General features: G+C 33.9%; 1 protein-coding gene across 4 annotated transcripts in view; it reads right to left on the minus strand.

The window, feature by feature from the left end:
- Fndc3a (fibronectin type III domain containing 3A) overlaps positions 1–22,126 on the minus strand; it is a 164,412-nt gene that overhangs the window by 81,122 nt on the left and 61,164 nt on the right. For all 4 annotated transcript variants that reach the window (XM_048800917.1, XM_015484283.2, XM_048800915.1 and 1 more), the window contains exon 3: positions 18,232–18,307. In XM_048800917.1, coding sequence (XP_048656874.1) covers positions 18,232–18,307 — 76 coding nt within the window. The remainder of the gene's footprint in view (positions 1–18,231; positions 18,308–22,126) is intronic.

The raw sequence follows: 22,126 nt of genomic DNA on the forward strand, positions 1-22,126 counted from the left end.
TAACTAAGACAGGAATATTTAGATTATTTTCTTAATGTAGTTCACATTCTTGTAACCTATGATTTCTACTGGTTCCTCCAGTTGATAGTCTACTGACACCAAGTGGCCAGCAGGGGCAGCGGCACCAAATACTTCTGCAACTACCATGAGACTCAAAGTGCTAAGGTTTCAAACTGTTCCCTCAAAATTTATGTGTTTGAAACCTAATCCTCTGCCGCAGTCTGGCTGGGCACACAATCACGAGCCACCACACAGCTTGTAGATTCAAACAGCAACTCTTTATTCCCGAACTCACACCAGCCGTCTACAATCACGTTCTGGGGAAATCCACGTTCTCTGCCCAAATCCACCTCCACTGGGCTTCTATCTCCAAAATATACTGTCTAAATCCCGTGAGAACTCAAGGGGAACTCAGGCAGCAGGATACGCCCTATTCCCAGCAGGAATAATCTTAAACCTTAAACCTGGAACCTAAACCAGAACGCCCTAATCCACCTTGGTCCTTGAGCAAGGTCACCTACATTCAATGTCACTGCAACATGGGGTACGCTGGCAAGGGAATTGTCATACCTACTTGGCTAATGGCTCCCAGCAATCCTCAAATTCATATGTTGACGGCACTCAGAGGTTGGGTCTTTGGGAGATAAATAGAAATAGATGAAGTCATAAGGGTAGGATCCCCATGATAGGACTAGTGGTTTTAAAAAAGAAAGAGAGCCCTGAGTGGTGCCATCCACCATGATATCTACTGAAAGAAGAGACCTTCACTGGATACAGACCCTCAATCGTGGACTTTAAACACTCCAGAATCAAGAAATAATATGTATATATTTTATATCACTCAAGTCTGAGGTACTGAGTAAAAAAAAAAATGGGATAAGACACTAAGTGTATTCATTTTACTACCACGTACTTTAATTGCCATATTTGACACTCTTATGGCAAGGATCAGGAAAAGAGAGAGATTTATCCTGGTTGTGTTTAAGATTTTACCACAGTTAAAGTGAACACTCAAATGATGGAAAAACTACTTACTAGATGAGAACAAGGCAGAAGTGGGACCTGCAAAATGGTGGTCGACCTAATTTATGACAGTTTATCTTAATGGAACTACTAATAATTCTGTTAAAAATGACAAATCTGAGGTTGTGGGTGGGGTTGTGGCTCAGTGGTAGAGCACTTGCCTAGCATGTGTGAGGCTCTGGGTTCGAGTCTTAGCACCACATATAAATGAATAAAATAAAGGTCCATTGACAACTTAAAAAAATCATTCTTTAAAAAAAATGACAAATCTGAGACAAATGTTAAATAAACCAGATAACAAGATGAGAGGTATAAACTAGAACTGTTCTAGAAAAACTGGAATATTCATAGGGGATGCTTATTTATTAAGATTATATAACACACTTGGCAATATTTATTTACATGTGACAGGCCATTAGTACAGGCCTCCTCCCCAAGAATTAACAAGGCAGTAAGTTACAGAAGAGAGAGAAAAGATCAAAGTTATTATTTATGCTTACATGTTTAGAGACTTTTCCTTAGAAAAAAATTACTCGTTAAAAAATTACTGGCTAAAGTATAATTCAGAATTATAGATAATTTCACTTATATACAGGTAACTGAAAATGTCCATAATTTGTCTATGCATTTAGATGTACCAGATATCTAAATGTGTGAAAAACACATTATATAGAATAAATCTGAAGAATGTCTATCATATTATGGTCAGAGTCTACTTTTAGCACTAAATTGAACTGCATATAAATAGAGAACTTGAAGTAGGAGTCGTGTTTACCAAGTACCTCTTTATAAACATGAAGTTATTTTTAGTGTTCTTGTTAGAAATCCACAAAGGTTGTGATATTGATGTGCATGGATGCACAGCAAGTTGTGAATACTACTATTTTTAGTGCCAGTTTAATGTGAGCAAAGATGAATCATTCTTTGTTGTTCTAGTAGGAAATAGTACTTGAGATTTACTGCAGCACATTAGGTTAACCATGTTTCAATAACTAAACACCCACATGTTGACATCACATAGCAGCAATATGGATCAATGACGCAAATTCTATCAGGATCAAACATTAAGGCCACAGAAGTTAAAAAGAAAAAGTGCCCAAGTGACAGGGCAAACCAGTCACTAAACCAAAGGAGACTGCATTAAATCAATATGGCTAGAGTTAAAAAGGGATGTCTAGGTTCTTTTTTTTTTTTTTACATAATAACTAAGCTATTTTAATTATAGATTTTCCATATAACAAACTCTATATTTAAGACTCTTCATAGCTACTGTGGTTTAAGGTCTGAACCTTTAAAAACATGTCTTAAGGGTTGAGCAGACAAATGAATTACATGGAAAATGGTCTTTTAGCTAGACTTTTTTTTTTTTTTTTACAATCCTGTGCAGAATATGTCACCATTTATTAAGCATTTTATATAACATATTGTATTTCACAATAACATTTAGATTTAGTGCAATACACCATGACCTCACAATTCACTGCAATCTAGGGGTCTCCTTTTCACAATTTCCTTCTTATTAGGGCCTTTATGATTTTAGTTTTATTAGTATTTTTGAACATCAAAATATTCACTCTTTAAATAGCTACAGCTAGATTAGAGTAGGTGGTTTATGAGTAATCACATATAAGGTTTTACAATATCTCAACATACCAACAGAATATTGGAAATCTTCTGTAACTGGAAGAGAAACTAATCCTGGAGGGTTGCCATAGATTGTCCATATCCTATGTAGGTTCTCCTGAAAAGAAACTATATTCCTTCCTTTTATCTTATATTCTCCTCAAAGACTCTCACTTCCTAGGACAACTGGAAAGCCAAAGGGAGATAAGGGCTGGATGTGTCTAGAAATTTTGTTCTACCATCTTTAATCTGACAGATTAATTTGAAAACATGCCAAGAACCCTTTGCCATACCTTAAGGCACTTGCTTTGGTGTTTTCTTTTAATCAGTGTTGTTTCTTATGACAAAAATTGTTAAAAAAAAAAAAGTAAAAAGCAAAGGCTATCCCTTATCCTAAAGTTTTTCTTTTTCTTTTGAACAGCTAATTATCTGAAAGAAATATTTGCAAAACATAAGAACTGCTGAGACAGATGTCTTTATAGTTTTGAGGGATAAGTTTTAAATTTAGATTTTCCATAGCAGAAACCAAATGCTATTTCACAAAAACACTGAAAAACTTTCTATACTCTTTCATTGAACATCAACTTTCATCAGAAGTCTGGATTATAAGGGCTTAATATTCTCTTAACACAATTTATATATTTTGATCAGGTTGGTGCCCCCATATTTTGGCTTATTTACTCCAACCTCTTCAGGGTAAGTCCCTACCAGCTAAGATGGTCTTAAAACAGGAAAAAGTAGATTAAGAATTGTGTCAAATGTATGGTTTAAGACTAAGAAGAGGTGGGTATGGTGATGCACACACCTTGTAGACCTAGCAACTCAAGGAGGCTATGGCAAGTTCAAGACCAACCTCAGCAACTTATCAAGGCCTTGTCTCAAAAACAACAACAACAACAACAAAACCAAACCAAACAAAACAAAACAAAACAAAAAAAAAAAAACCACCCCCCCCAAACCAAAACCAAACAAACATTAAAAAAAGGGATGTACCAGTGTACAAAAAAGACTGAGAAGAGCTGGGACAAAATACAAAATCCCACAAAGGCTAAGAGAGGATCCTCTTCTTTTCATTCTTTTCAAGTTTAAACATTACCAGACTAGGAAGCAGAACTTTGTTTAAGTGGGTCATCTATGATTATATTAAACACAGAAAGATAAGGGAACAGAGCTTCTTCCAGGCCTTTAGCTTGGGGCTATGAAATATTTTGAAGATATTTTGAGTAGAGGTCTGAGACTTTCCTTTTACAACCTGGTCCCCTAGTTACATAGTATCTCTCTCAAAGGCAACCATTCTTTGTCTCAAATCTTTTAGAGATATTTTATGAATCTTAAAGCAACTGTATATGTTTTTTAAAAAAACACAACCAGTGTTCTGTACCTTACTATATCTTAAACATCTTTCCCCACTGGTACATACAGAGATGCTTCAGTCTCTTAACAGCTGCACAGTATTCCTCTGTTAATATACCATAATTTATTTAGTGATTCCCCTACTAACAGTCACATTTTCAACCTTTTGATATTACAACAATACTGCAATGAATACCATTGTACAAATATCACATCACATTATCTGTAGGGGAAATTACTACAAATGGAACTGTTGTGTCAAAGAGGATTTATGGTTTTTATATTCCTGAATCTCTATATTGTTTTTGTACTAATATGTATTTTCATCTACACACCCTCACCGATAATTAACAATCTTTTTGATAACTGCCAATCTGAAAGGTGAAAGCTGTATCCCACTGTAGTTTAGTTTGCATTTTCTTCTTCTTTTATCTGTGGTGCTGTGAATTGAACATATGGCCTTGTGCATGCTAGGCAAGCAGTCTACTATGAAGCTACACCCTCAATCCCTGCATTTTCTTTTTGGTACGTGGGATTGAACCCAGGGGCACTTATCCACAGAATCACATCTCCAGCCCTTTTGATTTATTATTTTGAGATACTGAATCTCGATAAATTGCTTAGGGCCTCCCTAAGTTGCTGAAGCTAGCCTTGAACTGGTGATCCCACTGCCTCAGCCTCCCAATGCATTTTCTTTTGAGTGAGGTTGACTATCTGTGTAAGAGCCATTTATTTTTTCCTTTTTTTTTGATTTGTCTGTTCCAAGCATTTGCCTATTTTTGTATTGGATTTGCAGGGTTTTTTTTTTTTTTTAATACACTTAAGAAGGTAACTCTCTGTGTTATGCTACAAATATTTCTATTTCTTTGTCTTTTACCTAAGTTGTTCTTTTCCTTCTCTCACTAAAGTGATGTGATGTATATTTGTATGTTTATTTTTGGATACTAAGAAGGTAGGTAGGTTAGTTATGAAGATCAAACATTAGAAGCTGGGCTAGACATGGTGATGTATACTTGTAATCCCAGCAACTTGGGAAGTTGAAGCAGAAACATCACAAGTTCAAGGCCAGCTTTAGCAATTTAGACCCTGCCTCAAAATAAAAAGTAAAAAGGGCTGGGAATGTAACTCAGTGGTAAAGTACCCCCGAGTTCAATCTCTAGTACTGTGAAAAACAAAAACACCCCATCAAAACAAAACAAAACCCCACAAAAACACATTAGAAGTAGAAGCTGAAACTTGAGAGAATTTGCTCAATGATATGGTTTCTGAAAATATGTTCTAGAAAATTAGTTTTTAATGGGCTGGGGCTGTAGCTCAGTGGCAGAGCGCTTGTCTAGCATGTGCGAGGCACTGAATTTGATCCTTAGCACCATATTCAAATAAAATAAAGGCATTCTATCCATCTACAACTGCAAAAAAAATTTTAAAAATTAGGTTTTTATAATATGCTTGTAGAAAAGGGTTCCAAACTCTTCTGAACATGCTGCCAATGACAACCACTTCTTGAAAATTCACGATGAATGAATTTATTATTTTGAGATAGAGAGTTTAAGGTATTGGTAAGGACTATAGCAAATAAATCTTTTGTTTTTTCCTTAACACCCAAACTTATGGGCCTTTCCCCCTTCTCTAATGTCTATTAACTCTATTATACAGGTCTATTATATATTATATTATAACCCTATTATACAGGTCTAATATACAGGTCTATTATAGTACCTGTTGTACTGTTCTACCCATAGCAGGACTAGATAAATAAGTCCTGTGCGTTATCCCTATATGCAACCTTTTTTCCTATCCTTTAAATGTTAGAATTTTTTCTTGACCCCAACTCCAATCTTGTATCTTCATACTTCACACTTTTTTCTTGCAAAAGCACATTCATATCTCATGACTTCAAATTATGTATTTTCATTCCAAGTCTTTCTAATGAATAAGGCCCATAAATTAAAAGGTTTTTAAATCTAATACTTTCAGAAAGAAATTTATTATCTCTAACCTTTTTTTATCTAATGCTGATTCTTTTTTTTTCTCCTGTATTTTTTTTTTGAGACAGGATCTCACTGAGTTTCCAAAGATGGCCTCAAATTTACAAAATTCCTGCCTCAGTCTCAAGTAGCTGGGATTACAGGTGTGCACCACCACACCCAGCTCTCCTGTATTCTCTAGCACAGTGAAAGTCACTGTCATTTATCTTTTTGCCAAAATAACTGTGGAATTTGGGAATTACCCTAGCTTCTTCTCACCTTCCACAGTGAGCCCCAGGTCTCATTCTTATTACTACTGTTGTGGTTATTTCTCTGCTTAAAATCCTTCTGTGATTTCCTGTTCCTTTCATGATAAAATCTGAAGCTTTCCACCCTCCCTCCCTTCTAAATGGGGATCGACTCAAGGGCACATTACCACTGAGCTACCTTCCTAGGTGTTTTTATTTTTATTTTTAAAAATTTGAGATATGGTCTTGCAAAATTGCAAACTGGCAATTAAAATCTAAAAAAGTTAACTAAAATAATTTTTTCTGGTGCTAGGAAATGGACACAGGGTCTCACATTTACTAAAGAAATGGACACAGGATCTCACACTCTGCTGAAGAGCTATACCTACAGCCTCAAACACAAAATCTTTAGCATAAACTATATGGTATTTGTAATACAGCCTATATTTTCTAACATTCAGTCATCCCCGAGCTACCCTATTCTCCATTCTAATGATAACTTTTCAGCCTCTTCTAATCTCTGTGTGCTCCATCTTTGAACATGCTATTATTCCTTCTCCTTCAAAGATAGTTCTTTATTTTTCCCACCTAGCTAACTACTTCTTCTTTAAATATCATCCTTTCCTGAAGCACTGAATGACTTCCCATTGCTGACTTAGGTATTCCTACTCTGACCTCCCATGTGTATCTAGGCACATCTAATTCCATCACAGCATTTTGTCAATGCCCCCGTTTTAACTTCAGATTACTTGCCTATTTCCCTATTAGGGTGTAAGGCAGAACTTAAGTCTTTCAAGTAACTGTTAAAGGTGTGTTAACCTTCAGGATAAGAAAAGAGATTTAGGGCAAGGAAGAGCACATGCATTTAGCAATACAGTTTCAAATGTTCTCAAGCGACAGGAGCCCGGGTACAAAAAGGAATTCCAACACACTGAGACTAAAAATGTTAAAATATTGAAATAAAATGGCATTTCATTGTAATAATAAAGGATTTTCCAAAAAAATGTTTAAGGATTTTATAATGAGACTTTCTGGGGATTTCAAAGACAGAAAACTAAACCATGAAGAATGAAAACTGTATTTGATTAAAATTTAACTCTCTAAAAGTGAATCAACATCTTTAAATAATATTATTGCACTGGTTTTAGGATTAGAGGGCTCTGTGTTAAAATTATGACTCTGAGAGAGCCATAGAGAAATGAATACATACTGCAAGGAAATCCTCTCCTGCCACCATTATTACATTATTTTGTGACTCTTATGGTTAATGGGGGCACTGATATACAATTGTAACCACAGTCAGGAGTACAAGTCACCCTCTGTACATAAGAGTAAAGGTTTTTCTGAGAAATGAAATTAAACCTAATGTCTGTTGCTATGATAAGCAACGAGGACATGGAAACCATGAAGATAAAACCTAGATAAATTGGGAAATGATTTTTCCATCTCTATGTATGTAGGTAGGTACTAGAAATCACATCCAACATATTGCTATACAAAGAAAGGAACCAGGAAAGATATTTTGTTTCCTGGTACATTTCCTGCAGATAGTACAAGGCTAACTTCATGGTAGTTTCTTTATGACTTAATATAAATATTCTCTGAACATCTTAGCCTTATGCCAGCTATGCTTTCATAAACAAATTGTTATGTCTGGAACAGATTGCTTAATTAGTATTTACTGAGTCCCAAAATATGGTGCTCCTTACTATAAGGCTAAACTAAGGTAAATCTTTGTATTTGTGATTCATTAGTTCTCTTATCAGGAAATTCTTCTACTGAAGCTAACTTTGGAAAGTTCATTTTTATTTTTAATAATGAAGGTGATTTTTTTGAATATTCTTTCATAGGGTTAAGAAAATGTACTTAAAGCACAAAGTAGTTTTGTAGTAAATACTGGTTTATTTCCCCAGCATCCCTTCACAGAATGACTTGGTTAAATAGAAAAAATTCAAACAAATTATCTTTTATAAATACAGCCTGGCTTACACTGACCCTTTTCTGGGTCAACAAAATTCTTAATGTCTCCTCAGATTCCCTGCCTTGGGTTTCTTAACTGTTCTCATTGGTATCAGAATTTTTGCAATACTTCTATATTATAACATTAAATTTGGACATTACTTTTTTTTTTTAACCCCCTTGATGTTCAGAAAATTGTTGCACTATTATTATGTACTTAAAAATTTGCTATGTCTCTTTTCCTAGGCTTCACTAGTTTAAAAATCCACTTATCTGCACTCAAAATGCTGTATTCAATCTGTACTCAAAATACCATTCTCCTGGGCTGGGGATGTGGCTCAAGCAGTAGCGCGCTCGCCTGCCATGCGTGCGGCCTGGGTTCGATCCTCAGCACCACATACAAATAAAGATGTTGTGTCTGCCGAAAATTAAAAAATAAATATTTAAAAAAAAAAAAATACCATTCTCCTGATTGGGTTCAAACAACTAAATGTTTCATGAAATAAAGTCAAATTGAACAACTTAAAAGGGGTAAGACATTTATATGGCTTACACAATTCATATTCATCAAAATTATGAGATTATATAGAAAGCACAAATTTAAAAAAACTACAGTCCTACCACAATGCTTCAAGTAGCAAACTGATTTCTATGTATCTGTATTCATTAAAAGTAAGTTTTCCTTCTCTCATAATGAGTTAATTCTGTTGATATCCTTAATAACATATAATTAAATAAATGGTCCTGATTAAATAAAAACTTAAATTTAACAGAAAATTTTAACCTCTCCTCCTTTTTTGGTATCAGGGATTGAACCCAGGAGTGCTTCATCACTGAGCCACATCTCCAGTCCTTTTTTTTAAAAAAAATTATTTATCGCAAAGGAGATGATAAATATGAAAGCGCTGACTAACTGTGGGGAGGAAGAATGGCTATGGTCATACTCACCATGATCCCAGAACACATAGAAAGTGAGCAAAATGGTACTTATTGTTTGAAACAAACTTTCCCTTCCCTTCAAAAACTGTAGGAATGGAGGGAAAGTCAGGATGAAGTACTTGAAAAGATAATATCTGAGAGCAGAAAAACACTGATGAACAGCAATGACAGTGAAGAGAAGAAAAATGAGAACAAAAGAGCTGTCAATTAACAACAGTGCTGGTTACTTCTTGAATGAGGGGCAGTAGAAAGAAGGGCCAATTAGACCCCCATTGGCAGAGCAGAAAGCCACCTGTAGCAACAATGATCTTAAAAACAATACCTGCTTAAAAACAGGTCTGAGCTACTTGGAACCAAAAGGGAAAGTAACAGGACTTGGAGGTGAGGGTTAATGTTATTCTAAACTAGAGGGTGAAGAGGCTCACCATTAACACACTCTGGGATTGTTAAATAGGTTCTTGGGTTCCCTAAGTAAGGTAAGTATGAGGAAACCAAGGCGATCTGGCTCTGCAAATTTGAAGTCACCTTGATACTTTTTTCTAAACATAAGAGTCAAATCATAGAAAATAAGCAGAAGTTATTTCTGTTAAATAGATAACATTCAGGTGATTATTGATAGCTCACTATTCACATACTAAAATTAACATTTCCATATAACCAGAGAATCTTAACTGGTGCATATTGAAGACTCCGAGGCACTAAAATATCCCAAGTATAAAAAGACTATTTTTGGTATACAGAAGTTATTGTCAAGGCAAATGAGCACCTAATACAACTTTAAAATATTTTAGCAGTTCATTATAACCTATCAACAGAATACCTGCTAAGCAAGCAAATGGCATTATTTTAGTAAAGAGAATCAGATGAAAAGTGACAATTTCAGTTGTTAAGGAAACAAAACAGGAGATAATATATCTGGAACACTTCAGTTAAATAAAGTTTTACATACCATGATAAAGATAGCATAATTGCTCCTACCCCTAAAAGAGTCACAAGTTTAGTGCAAGTTTCTCTCTCAAGTGTCCATCACTAATAGTATTATTAAATTAACTAGTTGGCATTCTGCTTATAGGTCTATTATGAGCAATAACCATTCACTAGCTCAATTACTTTATGAAATATGCCTGTGCACAAGTGTAATTGTTAAATTTAAGATTCTCACTCAAAGTACTCATTCCCATAATTAACTAAAGAGATCTCAGTTTAATTAGTAGATTATTCTAGAATCAAAGAATCTGAGAATGAAGGCTAGAATTCACCTAATCAAACTTAACTCCCTATGTAGAAATTGCCTTTGTACCATCCAATGAGTGCATGAATACATATAATTATATATGTACCTTTGTACCATCCAATGAGTGCATGAATACATATAATTATAAAACAAACGATGACTCCATTTATATACAGTCATATCGGTTATGGTTTTTCCCTGAGTCAAAATCTGCTTCCTTTAACTCTAATCTGTTGGTGTAAATTCTGCCCTCCAGAGGTACATGGAACAATGTCTTCCTAGTCACTGTTCTCTTTTCTAGATTAAACATCCTTCATTTGTTTCTAAAATCTTTTGTAAGAAAGATTTCATGCTCTTATTCTCTGCTCGTTACCTTCCTTGGGACAACCCAAGTTAGCCAATACTTCTTTTAAACATGCTAACTGAAAACATCTAACCCACATACACCACCATCTATTTTGAACTTACATTTCTATTTCTACAATCCAAGATTTATTTTGTTTTCTCTTGTGCAAGTTAGATTCAATAGGACAGCTCATATTTAACTCCAGTTCTGCTAAAATAAGCTCTATTTATAAATTTAAAGTCTCCTCTCTTACACTCTAACAGACACTGTCACTTGTTTCAGTGCATATTATCTGAAGTTCCTTCATGGGTTTAAGGAGTCAACTTGATACAGACTATCACTCTTATAGGTGCTGATAATCTTGTAGGCAATGGTGGAAAGTTATACATTTCCTGTTACAGAAGTGGTCTATGTGCTGGAAACAAGTATTACTGAGTTCTTAGTGAAGAAGTAGCAGGAGTATAATCATGGTATTAATGGTGACTTTCTAAATTGATCACTTCTTTGTGGATATCTCCTCTTACCTTTTTTTTTAAACTCCACTTGGGTTCTAACTATCCACTCCACAACACCACCAGCATAGGGGTGGTCTGAACTTGCTGGAGCTTCTACAAACCCAGCTCACGCTGATGATCATGTCCACACTGATGACCTCTTCACCCTTGCTTGAGCTCAGGACCATCCTATTGTGTCAATGGCTTTCTCATCCTATTCAAGTTCTTATGCCACACACTATGCTATGACTCTCTTGAAGATACCCTCCTCAGCCTTGGACTCCATACCAGGCTGCCTTATTCTGCTTGGGTCTGTCTTCCTAAACTTGGTTCTTCTCCTATGTAATGTGCTTCTCATCCAATTTTGGTACTGAAATCCCACTCTGAGGAACTGCATCTTGCCTCCCTCATTCCACTGGAATACTCCCTATCTCTACCCCAATGGCTTCAGGACTGAACTGTTAGGGAAGAAAGAGAATCTTAATAAACTTCTTTTGTGTTAAAAGGCAAGAGTCAGCTTCATTAAAATCAAAATGTAGAACTTTATTCCTATTAAATTTCATCCTACTAATTTTGACTTATTTCAAGAAGTTTTGATTATTTTTTGAGCTTGACAATGTTTTAAGTTATCCTTTGTAACCTTCTGACTTAAAATTTTCATTAACATGTCTTTTATTTTTGTCAAAGCAATTGATTAAAAATAGCAGAAAATCCCTAGAAAACAAAGCCCTGGATAACACAACATGAGACAAACTGTTTTCTGGCAGTGGGCTGGTAAACAAATTTAATTTTGCCTTTACATAAAGATATGTAAGGCAAATAAGTTTGTGGAGTTTAAGAGTACTTATTCATTTTTGTCTCTTAACTGAATACCGAATGAATAAATAAAGAATATAAGGTTCTAATTTCGCTAAAATGCAAATGTGGCACCTATGTTGTAAAAAAAAAATAATGTAGATCTTGTGAATTCATGACCAACATAATTAGTGGCTATTTATTTAACATAAATCTTTGGTTGTATGGTTCCACAGACATAAACAACATGTCCAAAGAAGTAGAAATGCTATAACAATGCAAAAATACTAAATATTTAATTAACACATTCTTATTCCTTAGCCCCATTTATTAATTTTTGAGATGTCATGGAAAAGAGGAAAATAAAACCATATCTGCCTCTAACTACGGAGAATACTACCTAAAATTTGTCTACATAGACTCCATTTCCTTGACACAGAAATGCTCAAGAAAAGTTGTTTTCTTCTCTAACTTAAACATTTATTGAGCATTCTCTATATACTGGGTGCTATGAAAGGGTTATGACAGACATACATAGTTGTAGAACTTGAATCCTGATTTCAATTATTTCTATATGTATACCTAAGACTAAAAGGAGAGAAACTGAAGCAAGAGCTTCAAAGAACAGATGATATCTACATATAGGTACCAGTTTATCACCTGGAGAACCAGCTGTATGACATAGATCTTAATATGTATGACATATTCTCTATGCAATATATAGAGAATATAAGTTATAACCTCTATAACTTTTCTAGTAATCCAATTTAGAAACGTTGCCAATTTCCTCTTCTGCTTACCTGTGCACCAACCCCGCCCCCAAACAAAACAAAACAAAACAAAGCAAACAAACAAAAACCAACAAAAAGCCAAAAACAAACCTAAGGGTAGTCTTTAATATGTTACAAAGATCTGTTAATTCTAAACCAGAAATTTAAGTCATTTAATAAATGTTTACTTTCTTATGTACAAGTAACCAAGCAAAAATGACTTAATTTTCACAGTACATATATCATCATACATAATGTGTTGACATTCTTATCAAAGCATTTCATTACAAAAAAGAAAAAAAAACCCACCAAGTTTTAGACTGATTTCAAAATATAAGAAATATTTTAGAATAGAAAAAAAACTGAGACAGATTCATGGTAATATTCTCATTTAAAAAGTAATGATGTATTTGTGCTGAAACTAATGAGTTGCAGCTAAAAACAGTAAAAATGAGATACTGGGGCTGGGGCTGTAGCACAGTGGCAGAGTACTTGCCTAGGTGTGAACCCAGGTTGTGAGGCCTCAGTTGATCCTTTAGCACTGTTTAAAAAAAGGTTAATAAAAAGAAAGTATGGGTCCAAATCAGGCAGTACAAATAAACCTAACCATAGAACATAAAGAAAAACTGGAAAGTGGTCAGTGGGACTGCACTTTTATATATCTCAGAGTGGAACAAGGAGGTAAAGAGCTAAAGGATTACAGAAATCATCATTGAGAACTCAGAAAAAATGGTATGAGACAATAAAAATCATCAAATCAAATAAGTATATATTTTTACTTTTTTCATTTTGTTTCTTTTTTGGGAAGTGAAGGGAATAGAAAGAAGCTTAGCCATGCATTTAAAAGAATATTTGTTATATTTTATTGAACATCTCTAGATGTTTATAGTAGGAAGATTTATGGGCCAAGAGACATCAAATATTAATAGAACAAAAGGCATCACTAATCTTTTCAAATCATTAATTAGATGTTTATTTCCCTGTGTATTTTCCTTTCCTGGCTCTTCTACATCCTCCCAATGAAGTTAAATTTCCTAGTATGCTGCTCAAGCCACTTCAAGTTCTTTCTACATTTTTGAGATTCATTTCTAGCCACACCCCCTTTTCATATAACTTTTTAGCAATTCCAATCTCTGTGGTTATTCAAATAATTCAAGTCATTTTTTCCCTCTGGCTGCTTTTGAACACTTTTCCCTCTCTCTATCTAAAATGTCTTAATATGCTTTGTCCATCTGGTTAGCTGTTATTTTCCTTAAAAATAGCTTATGTTTCACTTCTTTCAGGAATTTTTTTTCCCATTACATACTACTCTGTATTACAGTCTCATTTTGTGTTCTCATAATACCCTAGGCACATCTCTAATAGCTCTCTTTTTCTGTATATCATTGCTAATTTCCCCTTTTCCCGTGTTCTTGAATGGCAGGAACTGTCTTAGTTCTCTGAATTACCAGCAACTGGCACAGTACACCTCAGTAGACAGTAAAGTCTCAGAAAAAATCACTAGCAATTTGTCTCTCTAGGAAGTATGCTACAGTAGAAAAGGTATGACTACATTAAGCACTACTCATAACTAGCTGTAACTCACAAATTCTGAACCTATAATAAAGGAAGGTGATTATGTAGATCTCTAAAGCTCTTTGTAACCTTGTTTTTATAATTTTTTTCTCTTTCCATATTTTTTATTTATTTACTTTAACTAGGTATATATGACAGCAGAATGCATTTTGATTCATTGTACACAATTGCAGCACAACTTTACATTTCTATAGTTGTATATGATATAGCATTGCACCATATGTGAAGTCGTACATGTACCTAGGGTAATAATGTCCCTCTTATTCCACCATCTTTCCTACCCCCAAGCCTTCTCCCCACCTTTCCCCTCCCCTCCGCCCCATCAAAGTTCTTCATTTTCCCCACGTTATCCCACTATAGATCAGCACCCACTTATCAGAGAAAACATTCAGCCTTTGGTTTTTTGGGGTTGGCTAACTTCACTTAGCATGATTATTCTCCAACTCCATCCATTTATCTGCAAATGGCATAATTTTATTCTCTTTTAATGTGGAGTAATATTCCTTTGTGTATATATACCACAGTTTCTTTATCCATTCATCTATTGAAGGGTATCTAGGTTGCTTCCACAGTTTAGCTATTGTGAATTGAGCTGCTATAAACATTGATGTGGCTGTGTTACTACAGTCTGCTGATGAATGGATGGAATGGAACTACCATTTGACCCAGCTATCCCACTCCTTGTTCTATACCCAAAGGATTTAAAATCAGCATACTATAGTAACACAGCCACATCAATTGTTTTTATAAATTCTTGAAAGATAACAAAATTATTTTAAAAAGAATGAGCTTTAATTCAAATGTTTATTAATTTATACTGGATTTATCTTAATTATTTAGGTTTTACTATAGAGATTTTTCTATGATGAGTATAGTGGCTACCAGAGAACAGCTTTTCTAACTTGATGGTCTTGGACCTCTTTTTCTTTAAAAATTTTTAAAATTAATTTACTTTAATTAATATATTTTTATTGGTGCATTATAATCATAAATAGGATTCATTGTGCTATATCCATACATGCACATAAGATAATTAGATCAATCTCATTTTCCAATACCTTCCCTTTCCCTGATCCTCTTACTCTACACTACTGATCTTTTATTATTATTTTAGAGTGCTATAATTACATACACACATTGGACTCATTGTGGTATATTTATATATGGTATATTTATATATGGATAGAGCATAATTTGGTACATTTCATTTCCCAGTTCTTGCCCTCCCCTTCCTCTCCTTTCTTCCTCCCCCACTCTTCTCTATTGGTCTAAGGATCTCTTTTTCTTCTCTGCTTCACTGGCATAAGATTTCCCTTCCTTGAGACTTTCTCTTTGTTACCTGTTCCTTCCCTTCTATTCCTACTCTTGTTTTTAAAAAGTATACCAGTTTGGATGATGGTAAAGTATATGGTCACCCTACCTCTAATGAATTCTTTTTAAATTAAATAAACTATTAGGTTCGAAGGGATAAAAAGAAATATGAGATGAACTAAGCCAGGAAGGGGCTTGCTACATGACAGTGACTAGTGATGACAAAAGGGAGGTGATGAATTCTTGTAGTCAATACTCTTCTCTCTGTATGCTTCCCTTGCTTGGAGTGAGAGCACACTGGTCTTTACAAGGACTTCAACCCCAGTCCTTCATTCACTACTATTCCTTCCACCCATAACCCATCTTGTAATTTCTCTCTTGGTCTAAGGATCTCTTTCTTCTCCGCTTCACTGGCATGAGATTTCCCTTCCTTGAGACTTTCTCTTTCTCCTTGTTACCTGTTGCTTCCCTTCTATTCCTACTCTCACTTTTAAAATGGGCTTATTTTCATTTAGGTAATGAACATATAAACAGAGGGGAAAGCCTTTTTGCTTTATGTCTAGTTCCCTTTTTTCCTTTCCTGTGTTTTAAAAAATTCTATTCACTAATCTTCAGTTTCCATCCTTAAAATCTATCATATAGAGTAAGGAACTTCTATGTTCCAGTGAAGCAGAGAAATGTGTCCCTGTATAAAAGTGTTTTAATGTGATGGTCAGTTCCTAACATTAGGATACTATTAGTACTGCCTGCACATTATAAATTAGGTTTGTGCCACCATACTCAGCTTGCCAATGTGCTTGAAAAGATCAATGCTATATTTATTAAAATGTTTCCAATATAAACTATATTTATTGAAAACAATTTGAAAAAGATATAAAAATAAATCTATTAGAAACTTACATTCTATGAAACACATAGTTAAAGATGGACTTATTTTCATGTAGGTAATGAAGTGTATGCTATTTATAGATTTGATAAAATGGGGGAGAGGGAATACCATAAGTCTTGGTTCATACTAGTCATGAAGTACTTACAAAAGTTCTTTCATTTTCAGAAGTATTCTAGTTTGGATGATAGTAAAGTATATGTTCACCCTACCTCTAATGAACTCTTTTTAAATTAAATAAACTATTAGGTTCAAAGGAATAAAAAGAAATATGAGATGTTATTTGCTCTCAGGGCTTAGACCATAGTTGGAGAAACTGAATAAAATTTTTATATCAAAACTTAAATAGTTAAAAGAAAAAAAAAACTAGAAGAACTACTATAAAATAGCACAGTTATTTGATAAATTAATGGCACAGTCATTGGTATTACAGGATTTCAGAGGAGATGGAGGTCATTTTCTATTAGCACCACCACCACCATTTATTGAGTACCTTATTTGTGCCATGTCTGAGTACACTGTATGTGTATTAATTAACCCTCACAATTATCCTATTAGATATACTGTTCTTGATTGGGATGGCAATTTTATTGAGAAGAAAAATATTTATAGAGGTTAAGTAACATGAGCAAGATCACATAGCTAGTATGAGGCAGAGTTGAGATTTAAATTCAGGTTCCACAGCCAGTGACTTTTATTTTATTTTTCATTTAGAACAACAGAAATTTATTGTCTCACAGATTTGGAGCCTAGAAATGAAATAATAGGGTGTTGGGAAGGTTAGCTTTTTTCTGATGGATATAAGGTAGATTCTGTTCCAAGCCTCTCTCCTACCTTATGATGGTTTCCTGGTGATCTTTGCCATTTCTTGGCTTGTAGATCTCTGCCTTTATCTTCACAGGGCACTGTTCCTACATGTATGTCTAATGTCCCCCTTTTCATAAGGATACTTTTGGATTGAGGGCCCATCTTAGCCACTAAATTTTTTATTGCTTTCATCTTTACATATGAAAGTGATTTGCATCAACTGGGGACAATTTTTCTACCCAAGGGTATTTGTTGATGTCTGGAGACATTTCTGTTTGTCTAAATGGGGGTAAGGAGAAGTGGCTCATGAAAAGTGGTGAGGAATTCTGCTAAACATTCTACAATTCACAGGATAGCCCTTCACAGCAAAGAATTACCCAGCCTCAAAATGCTAAGAGGATGCTCACTAAAGGAAGATTACAAAAATCTTCTTAAAGGTAAGAATTAAGTTCAGTCTTAAAGCAGTAGGATTTGTACAGGCTGGAATAGTGGTTATAGAGGATGAATTCTAGATTAAAAAAAAATATTACTGACAGCACAAGACAGGTTTGAAAGACAGTAATTAAGATGACTTAGAAAAGATTAAAGGGAAGCAATGTTGGAATTGAAGTGGGAACAAGACTAGAAAATTGCAGTTATCTTTTTGAAAGACTAAGGAATCTGGACTACAGTCATTAAAGATTTCTAAGTAGGGAAGTAATATGAACAATAAAATACAGAAAGATTAATCAAGAAACCATGGCAAAGAGTTTAGTTAGGATATTATGGCAATAGTTACATAAAACAGTATTGTGCTTTCGTATGGCAGTAATGAGAAATAAAGGAAGAAACCATAAGCATATATACTATTTTGTATCACCAATTTTTTGGGTCACAAATGGTAATAAATTGCCATTCTTACCTGTAATGCACTGGAACTGTCCATCTTCTCTTCTTATTGTAAATGCTTCCCCAGGATTTACTTGTACCAGAATAACCTTAAAAAGGGGGGAAAGTATTAATCAAAATAGTAAGAGCAAAGCAGTACATAAAAATACTAAATGCTGCAGATGTAAGCTATTTAACCTTAGGACACTGGGAAGGAAAATGGAAATTACACGTTTACAATGCTGGTTTGTTAAAAAAACTATTATTTCACTTTTTCTAGAAGCCAGACATAGGCCAGAAATAAAGGAAACAGAAAAAGAAAATAGAGACAAATTTTTATTAGAAGGTCAAGAAACATTACTTAGAAACAAAGATGGAGTCAAATCCCAAATGTTTGATTATTTATGGGAATTCATCATTAGCTAAGTATTGTACTTTTCTGAAGTATAAATTGATTTGGTAGAGCATGAGTTGAGCACACTTGAATTGTACATATTAAGGTATGGCTGCGAATGTGTTGAATTAATCCCACCATTTTAAGTAGTTTTTTTTCCGTATCAGGAAGATAAAATACAGTCTAATTTTATGACATTTAAAAACTGAGAAAAACAGAAAACTGGGAAAAAAGAAGTCTAAAGTTTTTCTATCCCAAGACAATATTCTAAAAAAAAATTTTTAAGTCTTATGCTGCACAGAATTGTGCAGCACTAAATTCTAGATTTAATTCTGTATCTTTTTTGAGTTTGTTAGTATAAAAAAGACTTCCATGGGGACTGGAGTTGTGGCTCAGTGGCAGAGCACTTGCCTTGCATGTGTGAGGCACTGGGTTTGATCCTCAGCACCACATAAAAATAAACAAAATAAAGATATTGTGTCCATGTATAACTAAAAATATTTTAAAAAAAGACTTCCATGTTATATTATGCAACGTATATAATTAAATGACTAAACCATAAACTACTTAACCACTCTTTTATTTTTTTTACATTTATTTTTAGTTGTAGTTGGACACAGTATCTTTATTTTATTTATTTATTTTTATGTGATGCTGAGGATCGAACCCAGGGCCTTGCACATGCTAGGCAGGTGCTCTACTGCTGAGCCACAACCCCAGCCCCTTAACCACTCTTTTAATGTAAGGAATTTTTGTAGTTTTAATTTTTTTCATTATTATAAACAATGCCAAAGTGAGCATTTTGTTATGCAGTTTTCTGCTATGATTAGTATTGCTTCCTTATGATTCCCAGAAGAGGAATTCTGGTGCCTGCTGCTAAACTGCCCTTTAAAAGGGTTTTACTACTTTATAGTACCTCTCATAGACTATAAGAACACCCTTTTACTGCTTTCTGTGTAATCCTGAAAATTATAGTTCTATAATCTCTCCTGGTTTGACAAATAACAATAAAATGTTACTATTGTTTTAATTAGGCTTCACCCCATCCCCCACCAGACCCACAGTGATGGAAACTGAACCCAGGGCCTCACACATGCTAAGCAAGCATTCCACGATTGAGCAATGTATCCAGTCAAATTTGTACTTCTTTATTATTGCTATGTTTTATCCTCTTTTGTAAACTGCCTGTTTATGTCATTATCATTTATTTTCTGGGCCTTTAGGAGTTCTCAGTGACTTGTCTGAATTTTTTGCATATTAAGAGTAAGAATACTACACTGTGTTATGCTACAAATATTTTCTCCTTTTATTTCATTAGAATTGTTTATTTTCCTACAGTCAATGTTACCATTTTTTTTCTTTATGATATCTTCTATTTCTTCTATATTTAATTTCTTCTACAGCCACTCTGTCCATTAATAGCAGCCACTATCCGTAAGTGGCTACCAAGCACTTGAAATGTGGCTTGTATGAACTGAGATGTGCTCTAAGTGTGAAATAAACACCAGATTTCAAAGGCTTTTAGTACAAAACATCCAATAATGTAAAATAGCTAATTAATAATTTTTATATTGATTATGTATTAAAATAATATTCTGGACATACTGGGTTAAATAAAACATTACAATTTTGCCTATATTAATTTTTTAAGGTGGCTATTTAAAAATTTAATTTTTTGTGGCTTATATTGTATTTGCATGGGACAATGTCAAAAATGTTTAAAAAAACTTTTAAAAATTGGTGCCTTATAATTATACATAATAGTGGAATATGTTACTACATATTTGTGCATGTACACAATATATAATATGAATCTATAGGTTTGACAAGTATTAGTTTCTATTTTCTTCTAGCTTTTGAATAATTTAAATGTTCATATTTAATTTTTTGATGTACCTAAAATTCATCTTGAGAAGATTCAAAGATATTTGTTTTCCCCCGATATTATATCTGTTAACCCATATCATTTGCTAAATTTAAGATACTTCTTTTAGCACACAGTATACTCTTCTAGACTCATTTATTCTGGCAAAAGTAGCTTTGGAAAAGTGTTTAATAATTTTAAGCAATGTAATTTTAGATTTCTGATCTTCTTATTTAAATATTTCTTTGATACTGACTGGTGAGAATATCAGAGCACATGAGACTATCAAATATATGTGCACATACATGTATTATAGATTTATAGAGAATATAGAATTTAAGCAGAGTCCTGAAGACTGAATAATAATTAGCCAGGCAAAACAGTGGGAAGGCCTTTCAGACCCATGGAAGAATGAATATGTGCAAAACTCAAGGATTGGAAAGTCACAAAAAGTTTATCGTGTTCACTAAACCAAAGGAAGTTCTGTAGCTTTATAGGTTGGAACAGGGGATAGGGGACAGTGGTATGGCGGAACAAAAAGGCAAGGTAAGAAATAAAGGAAGAGTAGATGGGAGTCAGGTTATGAAGAGTCTTGTGAGTCATTTTAAGAGAAATTTGAAGAATTTTATTTATAGAGGCATAGTGTCATGGAGAAATAATCTGCCACAGCATAGCGGCTGAGTGTATGAAGATATATTAGGAGGGTAAAGCAGTCAGCTAGGTAGCTTTCTTTTAAAACATCATTTTTACTTTTAAAGTTTACTATTTCCTTTCTTACATTTTCCTTAGGCTCATTTTGTTGTTTTCTAACCTATTCAGCTGAAAACTCTTTCATTCTCCTTTTAGTAATACATGTTTAAGACTAAATTTTACTTCACTCAGTGTAACCATAGAGAGTACTTTAATTATTATTTTTTAGATATTATTGCAGTTTTGTTCTTGATTTCCTGTTATTCTAAATTTTTTTTTAAATTTCAAAGTGAGCTGAAGAATTTTAATTTTTGCTATTATTTCCAACACATTTTTAGCAATCTCAACAAATCAACAGTTATTTTAAAAATTTTTAAATACTATCTTATCTACTTCTTTCCTCATAGTTTAGAATTTGACAGTGGTAGTAAATTACTGAAGGATATCACCTGAGGGATGTAGTTTAGTGATAAAGTACATTGGGTTCAATCCCCAGCACACCTCTCCAGAATAAACACAAACAAACAAAAAACCAACAAAGAATCTTGTTATAGAGATACTCAATGTACTGTGTAGTACTTAACTGTATATTCAATAAAATATTATTATACTGGCAAGACACACTAAAATAATTTTTCCAAGTTTATTGGCCTAAGTCCTCTAATTTTAGTATTATAAATTTTAAAAAAATTACAAAACTTAAAATGCTTCTCATATCTTACTATATATTTTCTACATTATAAAATTGTGATACATTATGGGAATAAATAATGTAAATCAAATGCCCCCTTATTCTCTGGAGTACAGTTCCTAGTTAATAAAATATTTATCGTTCCAGAAATTTATTATGTACACAGAAATACATGCCTCCCCTAATATATACCATTTTATTTTACACAAGCTAGCTAGGTTTACTGGACATATTCATCCAAGAAAATTTATTGAATCCCAATAATGTACCATATCTTGTTCTGGGCTAAT

The sequence above is a fragment of the Marmota marmota genome, unplaced genomic scaffold (assembly GCF_001458135.2).
Source record: "Marmota marmota marmota unplaced genomic scaffold, marMar, whole genome shotgun sequence".
Taxonomy (NCBI): Eukaryota; Metazoa; Chordata; class Mammalia; order Rodentia; family Sciuridae; genus Marmota; species Marmota marmota.